The sequence below is a fragment of the Jatropha curcas genome, chromosome 2, assembly GCF_041381405.1.
Source record: "Jatropha curcas cultivar XTBG-Jc1 chromosome 2, XTBG_Jcur_1.0, whole genome shotgun sequence".
NCBI lineage: Eukaryota > Viridiplantae > Streptophyta > Magnoliopsida > Malpighiales > Euphorbiaceae > Jatropha > Jatropha curcas.
This window is the reverse complement of record NC_143152.1, coordinates 6684694-6695489: the sequence shown is the minus strand read 5'-3', so window position 1 is coordinate 6695489 and position 10796 is coordinate 6684694. Positions and strand designations below refer to the sequence as shown.

The window sequence follows — 10796 nt, the reverse complement described above, 5'->3', positions numbered from 1 at the left end:
ATCTAAGGTTAAGCCCATACATAAAATAACAAATAAATGAAAATAAACATTTACTTAACCACCACATTCTACTGGTTTAAAGTATCCATATATATAGATGCTTGTAGTAACCATATGACAACTATAATTCACACTTTCTTTTCTTTTCTTTATCATTATATAACTAAGATCCCGAATACAACTTAATAATATGTGAATCATCATTATCGCCAAGCAAAATTTCAGGTAACGAACCCATTTTATTCGTCTCTCAAATCATAGATAAGCATTTATACATCAATCATCATGGAATCTTGAAAGTACGCTCATTTACATATATTTATCCTTCTAAAACGACACAAAAAAATCAAGGTAATTGCTGTCAATTTGCAAAAAGAAGTAGAGTTGTTCTATCTTAAAATCATGGATCACACCAACTAACTAATTCCATGCAAGAATTAGATTTACAACCTTAATTGTACCATGTCAAACAAAAATCAATAGAAATAATTGAAGATAGCTGCTGCTTTTTACCAGAAATTTCTCAGTACTCATTAAACTTTGTCATTAGTACCTTTACACTCACAACAAATTATGAACGGCACATTCGTTCCATCAACATAAACATGGTTCAAGCAAAAATCCGTGATTTCCGCTAGTTAAGGGCTGCCATTTTATCAAAGAAACCTTAAGTGTTTGGTTAAACTTACACATTATACGATGGTTAACCCATTTCCAATCAAGAACTCAATTTACAACTTCATTTACTTCATGTCACAGATTTAGTTCAAGAATTAAACTAAAATGGCTGCTGCCAACCTAAGAAAATCAAGGTTTACCAACAAAAACTTAACTTATCATGTCAAATGCCTCATATCAAAGCAGAAATTTTAAGCAAATAGCTAGTTTGGCTGCTACCATATCACAATCCTTCTAATTTCTTTCATAGGATCTACAATAAACACCCTAACTTACACATTTCCTTGAAAAATGCAGTTATAGTGTCAATTAATAGTCAAAAATCAGATTTTCCCAACTTTTAGTCGTGTGAATAGTGTTTTAGGAACCTAGCATTTCTCATTCATGATTCTACCAACCCTTTCCTCAAATGAACTATTGAATAAGTTAAATAATTGAAGGAAAAGGGATCATATAGAGCTCACCAAGGTTTTGAATGCGACTTTACCTACTACGAGCTGTGATCGCAACTTCTTGGTTCGCTGCGCAAGCCGGAACGGGAAGGAGAGAGTGAAGAAGAGAGATCGAATCTTCTTCATCGACAATAGGGAATCGACGCCGCCGGAAAATCAGGCAGGAGAAGGCTCGACGCGATCTTCCGATCGAAGGATGTCGCGGCTCTCCTGCACCTTCTACGTACGCCAGAGACGAAAGAGAGATGAGAAGGGAAGCCGGGATCCGCTGCGATGTGGAGGCGATGGCGAGGAGGCGCGGCGCTGGTCTTCGGTTGTCAGAAAAAGAAGAGGAGGAGGAGGTCGCGTGCTGGTGCTGGCGCAAGGAGGAAGAAGGGAAAAGGGAAAAAGAAGGAAAAGAGAAAAAAAATCTTGGGGCTTCTAGACCATTCCGGTTCGATTCGAACCGGTTTGGTCTAATTTAATGATTCTCCCAATTTTTGCTCGGTTTGCAGGTTTTTCACTTGGTTTTTAGGTTATTCGTGTGGTTTTCGAAAAATCAATTTGAGTTTCAGGTCCGGTTCAATTTATTTTAATTATTTTAATTAGGTTTCATAACATTTCCTCCATTAACTAAATAAAAATAAAAATATAGTTAGTAATCATATTTGATGTTTAGGAAAATTAATTTATATATAGTAATCACACACATATACATATACATTTTTAATAATTTAATAATTAGTGCTCCATATTTACTCTTAAAAATTTCTAAAGGTTCTCCACTCGGCAAATATTTAATAATATGCTTTGTGCTTGAGCCCAACTCCGTAAACTTGGCCTCGAATTGAAATTGTTTGGTATTTATAGCCCATATAGTTAAAAATCGAGATTTTTAATTTAATAAAAATTCGAAAGTTTCGAAAATAAAAATTCGAGATGTTTCACTAAGACTTCTTGAAAAGGGTATTCTATATTATTCTCAATAGAATAAATAGAAAACCATTGGAAGAAAGGAATATTAACTTTATACTGATTCATATAACCATAACATGATTCTCTAATTTGATCTCTTTTTTCTTTCGAATGATTTTTAAAAAACCAATGACACTTATCTAAATTATAATCACTGGTTATTTCTTTCCTAAGAAATTCTTTATTAATTTAAAATTCATTTTCACTAATAACATTTAATTGAGATATATGTTCCATAGAGGATCTTGTAGGAGATAAAGATCTCGCAGGAGAGGAAGGTAAAGAGTTAACTGGTTATTCTACTTCTTAATATATGGCCTAAGTATAGATCTATTAAAATCTACACTTTGTAATTGAATATTTGGAGTTTGGGTAGATGTAGATAATCTAGTGTTTTCGCAACTAAATACTTGTCTAGTAGGATTTTATAAGGGAAGAAATTGAACATGAATACTTCCATCGGTATCTTTTATAATACTAGAAGAAGTAGAAATATTTTCAACAGATACTGAATGATCAATTTCTTGGAGATCCCATGAATTTCCTTGGATTAATTCATGCCATTTTAACCTTTTAGATGTGTGTGCTTTTGTATGTTGGGTATTAACTTCATAATTGTTTCATTCATAGTTAAAGTGGGTTTAGATCTAGGATCTAGGGTAGTTGCCATAACTTTGTAGTAAATTCTATATATAACTACTATAGATCTAGTATTATCTGAAAATTCATATTTTAGATTTAATTGTTAAAGTTAAAGCATCTAAAATATTTGGATCATAAAGAGACAAAGAAAAGTTTGGATAACAATTAAAATAGATAGCATCATTAGCTAAATTGGATTCAATCATAGCTAAAAGAGAATTTGAAAAATTCAAATGTCTTGCATCTCGTAAACATGCAAAAACAGGAATATCTAAACCAACTCGAAATAAAGGTTTAATTGCAACTTTCTATATGCAAAAATTTATATTTTTCTTTGTGCTTCATAATAGCTTGGGGAGAAAATAATTAAATATTTTCATGCATATAGCTTAATGGAACAGATTGTTCGGTCTGTTTAATTGAATAATCAGAAAGAAAATCAAATGAACCAATTTTATAGATAGTATTAACATCATGTTTTGGGATAGACCAGTTATGTAGCTGATTCTCTACATGAGCGATATTCATTTCTTAGTATTCAGATCACTAAGACTAGAATTAGGGTCATTAATGTTTAAAGACTTATTATTAGAAAGAAGATTTAGTAATCTACTCATTTTGCAATTAATAATCATAACTAGAGACTTTGATTATTGGGACCACCTTTGCAGGACCACCAATCACACGGCTGATCAGCGCTTACATCGATTGACCAACAATAATTCAATAGTTTCGTAATCACGATTACTAACGGCTTAACTAGTAGATTTCTATATCTTATCTCTAATAATTAATCTTCAAATAATATTTTAGAAAAGGATGTTAAAAATATTGTTCTCAAAGCAAATTTTTGTTAGATGGCAAGCCATTTTATCGTGTTTCGATTTTAAGGTAAAAACTATTAAAGGTACTTTTAACTCTATACTTGATTTTCTTACCCGTGAATTTTTGCAGGGAAAAGATAGAAACAAATAAGTTTTTCCCTTTATCTGAAGAATCTGTTAAGCAAATTTTTATATTTTTCAACTATATAATAAGTGTTTAATCAATCTAATTTTATAAGTTGAAGTGTTAAGTAAGTCAATTAAAATGTTTAATAGGTACAATTTTATAAGTTGAAGTATTCAATACGTCAAAAAATTTCAAAATTTTAAGTGTTATCTTTTTTTAATTTATTTTTTAATAAATATATATGATAACGAGACATTTGAAAGTTTTTATATTTTATTTTTTAAATTTTTTATTATTTTGATTATAATTTAAAATATTTTATTTAGGAAAGATATAAAAAAGAAAATAATAATATATTTTTAATATTCTTTTTCCTTTATATATTTATGATTTTATTATATATATTTTTAAAAAGTAAATTTTCAAATAGAATATACATAATATCTTATTTAGGAGAGAGAAAAAAAATATAATTTTTTATATGGTTGTAGGAAAAATTGAGGGTTTATTTGTAGAAGATAGAATGTTTCTTTTATGTAATTTTTGTTATTAATTAATTAACTTAATTATTTATTTTAAATTTATAACTTAGAATAATAGAGAAATAAAATACTTAAATAAATTTATTAATTGATCAATATTGGATCTTAGCATAATTTTGCTTTATAATTTATATTTATTGATTTGGCTTTAGTCCTTTTTTTTGTCCATCAACATTAAATTTCATTAAATTAAGACATTTCCAATTGAAGAATGGATTGATTAAATTAAAATTTGTAATTTTTTAATGTAACTTGTTTGTTATTATATTTTGATTTCTGAAAAGAGTTTTATTCATAATAATAATTTTTATTTTCTTTTTCATTACTAGATTAATTTGTACTTCACTTTAATTCACTAATAGATTTATATCTCCCTTGCAATAAATAGATGACTCCTTGATGATTAAGCATTTTTAATTTTCTTGATATTTTTTTGTCTTATATTCTAAATATGTTTGACTTGAAAGAAAACAATTTTTATAAAACTGAAAAAAAAAACTAGAACTATATATTTATGTTTTAGATTACTTTTAGGGTTTCAAGAATTTGTGTATGTGTATATATTCCTTTCTCTAATGCATGAGTAAGTCACACTTCTACCACAGCTAAAGTGATTATCATTATCAATTTAGAATATCTTTTTTATTTTTTTTATCTTTTATATAACAGTAAAAAATAATTAATTATTATTTTTCATTATAATTGTATATAGAGATTTATTTGGGATTGAGGGCAGGGGTTTGACATTGATTGATAACTTGATTTTCATTTTGGGCACCTTTTATAGTTTTAAGAATCTATGTTTATAAATTAGAACTGAAAGATTAGATCTATGGATTGAATTGAACTTTATTTTGAAATCACTTTATTATATAAAAACATGATTAAGTAGATAAAAAGTAGTATTATAAGTAACTTATACGACAAAGTCTAATGCAAATTAATCAAACTCTAAACAAAAATTTATGCTTTAATATTATTTAGATAAAATTTAAAAAAGAGTATAAAAAATGACTATATAACGAGCATAGTCAATGTGCAACGCACGTCATAAAAAAAACTAATATATATATAAATGTGGAAATTTGAAAATATTATAAAATAACTTTAGTCATGACCTGTTAGAAAATTATAATTTATTAATTGATTGGATATAATTTATTAAATTTATTTTTAAAATAAATACATATAAATAATTAAGCATTTCAAAATTTTTAAGTTTATCTTTTTTAAATTTATTTTTAATAAATATATATGATAATGACACATTTGAAAATTTTTATATTTTATTTTTTAAATATTTAATTTTTTTATTATAATATGAAATATTTCATTTAGGGGACAGAGAAAAAAAAAGAAAAAAAAATTTGTATAATATTTTTTTATGTTTATATAATTTATTGTATATATATTTTTAAAAATAAATTTTTAAATAGAATATACATAAGTCTTTCAAAATGACGAGCAATTAAAATTTTAATTTTGAAAATATGTATAATATTTTATTGTTATATATATATTAAAATGCATTTATTAGATGATATCGTAAAGTTGTAAATATACAGTTGTAATTAATTTTTAATAAATGACGGTATAAATTGAATTAAAGGCGTGCATATAACTATTTTATTAATTAACCGTTCTATTTACATTAATTTTATATGAAATTTTGTCTTAACATCACAAAAATTTAAAAATATAAGACAAAAAATATATTTAATATTTAATATTAAAAAATAAAAACAAATATAAATAATTAGTAAAAGTGAGTATGACATATAAAATTAAAAGGTTACAAATAATAAGTAGATTGAATCTCGTGTATATATACATATGTTAATGATTTGTCCTTTTTTTTAAAAAAAAAAAAAGATTTATCCTTTTGTTAAAAAGAAAAGCCACTTTTTTCTGCATCTGCAAATGAGGCTGCAAAGTTGGTTCCCATCCAAGATAAGCTAAATCTGTGGGATGGATTTGATTACAAGCTTTTCAATAGATGAGATATTAATTATTAACTCAAAATACCCATACTCTTTGTTTCCTCAATTCAAAGCTTATCTTTTTAGAATTGGAGAAATTCTAAAATTGACTTTGTATAATGATGATGGGAACGTGGAACCATCTTTTTGGCTGCTAAAGATGTATCAAAAGGCGGAGACAAGAACCGACCATAGGCTAAAACAACCCCACCTTCATTCTGATAAGATTATAATGCAGAATTGCAAACTTCTTTTAGCGCCAGACCCAAACCAAGCAATAACGAGGTTCTAATATCGTCAGCCCCATTAGCGAAGACACCGTCGTCCCTCTGGGTCCCAATTTTCAACTCGTCTCAACGCAGCTTCCACTAGAATCGGCGACCACCAGCCGCACCACCATTCCTGCATTGTTCCACTAGAACCAGAAAACGCGCTGACATAACGCATGGATCCCATCTTTCGCCACCGTTTCCTTAACACCTCCCCTTCTGCAGCGCCAGAAGACGAAAATGGAAACGGCGATGAGCTAAACGAGGTTGAGGTCCTCTGGACAAATGATTTCACTGAACAAAGCTTAGTGCGCTCCGCCAATGAAAATAATGGCCGGAAATCTTTCCAGCGGCACTCCGGCATTCTAGCGGCGATGCCGGAGTCGAATCATCACTCTATACTCTATCGCAAGCCTTCAATTTCTTCCTCATCGAAGTCGATTCCGATGATACCGAGACCGCCCCAGAGTGATAGAGAGTATGCATCGCAATCGGTGCCTGAAAGGAAGATGAACCAATCAGCTCCGATGAATGTGCCTTTACTGTCAATTGCCATGTCGAAGCAGAGGAATAGTAAGTTTAGGGAAGATGATGGTGATTCTGACGGCGGAGATGAGGAGATGCTGCCGCCTCACGAGATTGTAGCGCGAGGGTCGAGAAAGTCTCCGAAGACTACGTTTTCGGTGCTGGAAGGAGTTGGAAGGACTCTAAAAGGAAGGGATCTGAGACAGGTGAGGAATGCCGTGTTTCGCCAAACTGGGTTTCTTGATTGATAACATGATAAGATTTTTCTTTTTTTTCCCCTTTTTGTTAGGCATGCAATGAATTCTGGGATATTTGATTGATAATCATAGTTTTAGTGTTGTTCCATTTTAGATTATATGCAGCTCATTTTTAGCTTTTTATTTTAATATAATTAGAAATTGGAAATAGTGGTAATGAGACTAATCTAGGGGTTCATATTAATGCATGTTTTTCCACGGGTGGAATTTGAATACTTCAGTGAATAACTGAGCTGACCTCGACTAAAAAATTTGGGTTCAATGTTATAAAATCCTAAATTTCAAATCAAATTCAAAAGTTCAAAAAGAACATTTCAATCTTCATAATTCCTCAAGAACAGCCTACAGAGTAGTTCAAAATACAACAATATTAAAGAGAGAGAGGTCATTTTGCATTGGCCAAAAAGGACTGTGACTGCTTTTCATAAGGAAACCCAGTCTTCTTAGAGTCGTCGGCTGACCATATAAATATGCCATGAAGCTTATTGGCTTGTCTAAGATTTCGGCAAGCGCTAAAGAATCCATTTTGAGGAGACAAGCCCCCACTATCATCTGTTCCGAAGCTTACTAAGATCTTGCCATCTCTATAATTAGATTTCTGCTCTTCAAAGTGTTTCAAGAACTGAGAAATTGTTGTCCCTTTAGGATAGGCATAAAACTGAAAGTTGACATAGTCTATAAGGTGTCCGTATTTCTTCCATAGAGCCAAGTAATAAGGCTGTACAGAATCATTGTCATATGGTGCTATTGATGCGAATGACACAATTCGTTGTCCTTTAAGGTAGAAGAGAAGTCGCCCAATGCATTCAGCAAATGTATCTGGATCTGTACTGAAATGTTCATAATCAATATCGATTCCATCTAATTTATAGTTGTTTGCTATCTCCATAATGGAATGAATAGCATTAGTAACCCAAGAGTTGATTGACTTGGGTTTGAAGTATACATGTTGATTGTTTATAGTGTCACCTCCAAGACTCATAGCCACTTTCACATTCGAATGGCGAGCTTTAAGGGAGGAAACGTTGGAAGGGGTAAGGTTTTCTGTGTCCCAGTATGCACTGAATTGTCCATTGGTTGGAGAAGGATGGGCAGACGAGGTGTAATCAATGGCAAAGGATAGAATGAAATGAAATTCAACTTTGGGATTAACAGGTACATCTGAGAATTTGACTCCTTTACCCTCAGCTCCAATGTACTCCCTAAAGAGCTTAGAGTTTGTCTGGGCTGCTTGGGTTGATAAGAATGTGGCTAAGATAATCAGAACGAAGAAGAAAGGGAAAATTGTATCCATAGTTGTTTGAGATTGAGCACAATGTAGTTTTCTGTAGAAGGTATTTATAGAGTGGATGATGATTACATTGATGCATGTTCCCAAGCTATTTGTTCTTTTGTAGGTGGCTTTTATTCTTTTGCAGTCCTATTATAATATTTTATTATATAGAATATATTATCTTCACTCCTGAAGAAAAGCAGATTGTCGGTCCATTGTTGGTTAAATCATGGTCACGGTTTTTAGGTTCTTAGTGGATAAAATTTCTTTTATTGATGTTTGAATATGAATGTTTTATTCAGTTTTTGGAGTTTATGCATTGTCTATGGTCCAAACTCTGAATTGGTGAAGGTTGCATTCAAATCAGATTGTTGGAATTGGATAGTTTTGTTATATATTTGGTTTAGTGTCATTAGACTAGTGAATTATTTATTCAATTGATATATGCAACTTGCAAGATGCTTAACATAGAATAGAAATCAGGATCAAGAATCCCTCTAATCTACTATTGTGGTAGGGTTTTACTCAGTACGAGTATGACCAGAATTATAACTTACCACAGGGGAAGGATTTCCTTGCTCTTATTTTGGGGGATAGATGGTGAAAGGCCATTAAGCCATTCCATGAGATTTCATTTTTTTCATTTACTATTTTTATATGTTTTTAGTCTGCTTTTTTTATTATGTGAAAAATTTAAAACTATGGTTTATTGGACTTTAAATTTTGCAAAAGCATTATTATGACTCCAAACAGGCATTGAGCCAGAGAGAGAGAGAGAGAGAGAGAGAAGAAAAAAGCCAACAGATTATGCACAACTTATTTTGGCATTACCATTGAATCAAACATATGCATATGTCAATTCTGTGGAATTTTGACTTGAAAGTTTCTGAAGTCTCAGAACAATGACAATTGAGTAAAAACATGCTGGCCGGAGGAATCTGAAAGCACATAGAATTCCATTGGAACTATGACTCCACTAATTTGTATTTACAATTCTAACAAGAAAATTTTAAAGAATAAGAGAATAGGCCAGATCAAAAATAATAATTAGGTTTTGCTATGTTATTTAGTTTTTTTTCTTTCTACTTAAATCTCAAATTATTTCCGTATCATTTTAAAATTACTCTCAGACGAAAATTTCAACAATTTATATTTTCTATGAGGTCTCAGACATCCAAGGAAGGAAAAGTGCAGCAATAGCTCTCAAGCCGGCGAAGGCGAAAGCTCTTAGGCGGCCACTGCGAATGTTTTGAGAAACAAGCCTTCGTTTTATCATCATCGACCACCAATTCCAAATACCCAATTTATTTATCTATTAACATTATTAAAAAACAAATCAATAATTAAAACCCATTAACACCATTTTGATGATTAATTATTCAAATAAACGTTAAACCAAATAAGATAATATAGGCAAGTCAGACAACTAATATGCCTCACAAGTTGTGTTCAATATGGATAATTTCCATTCACACATCTAATTGATTCATCATCCTTGCCATTCTTATTACTTGAAATCAGCAAAAGAAAATTCAATTAATCCCATTTTAAAGCACAATTAACTATAATTTAAAATAAATCAAGAAAATCATATTGCTTGTTTCCCACCAAAGAATGAGCCAATTCATGGTTCATCAATGGAACTGGTATTTCCAATTAAATAAAACAGCCAAAGACAGTGTAGCCGTCCAGGGGTTTACAAATAAACAGAAAAAACCACAGATGCAGAGAATAAAACAATGGCTCGAGAAGAAACTTCTGGTGGGATAAAATGGAGATCTCTAAAGGAAAACCCTAAAGAGAAACCCCAAGAAAATGGATTGATCTTGCGCAGCTATGACTCAAAACGCTTCCATTGTCATTTGGAAGGCGATCTTAAGGGCGGCGCTTGAAAAATAAAGAACAGAAACGATAACTGCCTAAATAAAAGGAAGAGGAGGAAAATAAAATACCCACCAAGAAAAGGACTTGCAGAAACCCTAGAATAACTAGAGGAAGCACACTTATTTATAGCCTCTTTATCAAAATATAGGTGAATGCCATGCCTATGGGCCTTAGGTACCTCTTCTCTTCATGATCATAATTACAAAATGTGGGCCTTATGAATAGTTGGCCCATTATCTGAAAAAAAGGTTTCTTTTATACCTATTATTTGGTTTAAGATATTCTTAACAATAGTTTTTTTTTTTTTTTTTTTTGAAGAATATTCTTAACAATTTACGAACTTATTACAAATATCACATTTAGCACAATAGAAAAAATATATAATTTATA

The 10796-nt window shown here is 30.7% G+C and overlaps 2 protein-coding genes and 2 non-coding genes across 4 annotated transcripts; 1 reads left to right on the top strand and 3 right to left on the bottom strand.

The window, feature by feature from the left end:
* The first annotated feature begins 6144 nt into the window (after positions 1-6144).
* On the top strand, positions 6145-7342 carry LOC105634718 (protein S40-7). Its single transcript, XM_012217615.4, has one exon. The coding sequence runs from the start codon at positions 6644-6646 to the stop codon at positions 7238-7240; it is 597 nt and encodes a 198-aa protein (XP_012073005.1). The 5' UTR covers positions 6145-6643; the 3' UTR covers positions 7241-7342.
* A 206-nt stretch (positions 7343-7548) lies between these two features.
* LOC105634719 (chitinase 2) lies at positions 7549-8546 on the bottom strand. The gene has a single exon (XM_012217617.4). The coding sequence runs from the start codon at positions 8541-8543 to the stop codon at positions 7635-7637; it is 909 nt and encodes a 302-aa protein (XP_012073007.1). The 5' UTR covers positions 8544-8546; the 3' UTR covers positions 7549-7634.
* Positions 8547-9684: 1138 nt separating this feature from the next.
* On the bottom strand, positions 9685-9806 carry LOC119370375 (small nucleolar RNA SNORD14). The gene has a single exon (XR_005177921.1). It is a non-coding gene; the product is annotated as a small nucleolar RNA SNORD14 (small nucleolar RNA).
* A 124-nt stretch (positions 9807-9930) lies between these two features.
* LOC119370377 (small nucleolar RNA Z266) lies at positions 9931-10026 on the bottom strand. The gene has a single exon (XR_005177923.1). It is a non-coding gene; the product is annotated as a small nucleolar RNA Z266 (small nucleolar RNA).
* Positions 10027-10796: the final 770 nt, after the last annotated feature.

Coding starts and splice junctions, on each gene's coding strand:
- LOC105634718 (XM_012217615.4), top strand. CDS start 6,644: ATGGATCCCATCTTTCGCCACCGTTTCCTTAACACCTCCCCTTCTGCA.
- LOC105634719 (XM_012217617.4), bottom strand. CDS start 8,543: ATGGATACAATTTTCCCTTTCTTCTTCGTTCTGATTATCTTAGCCACA.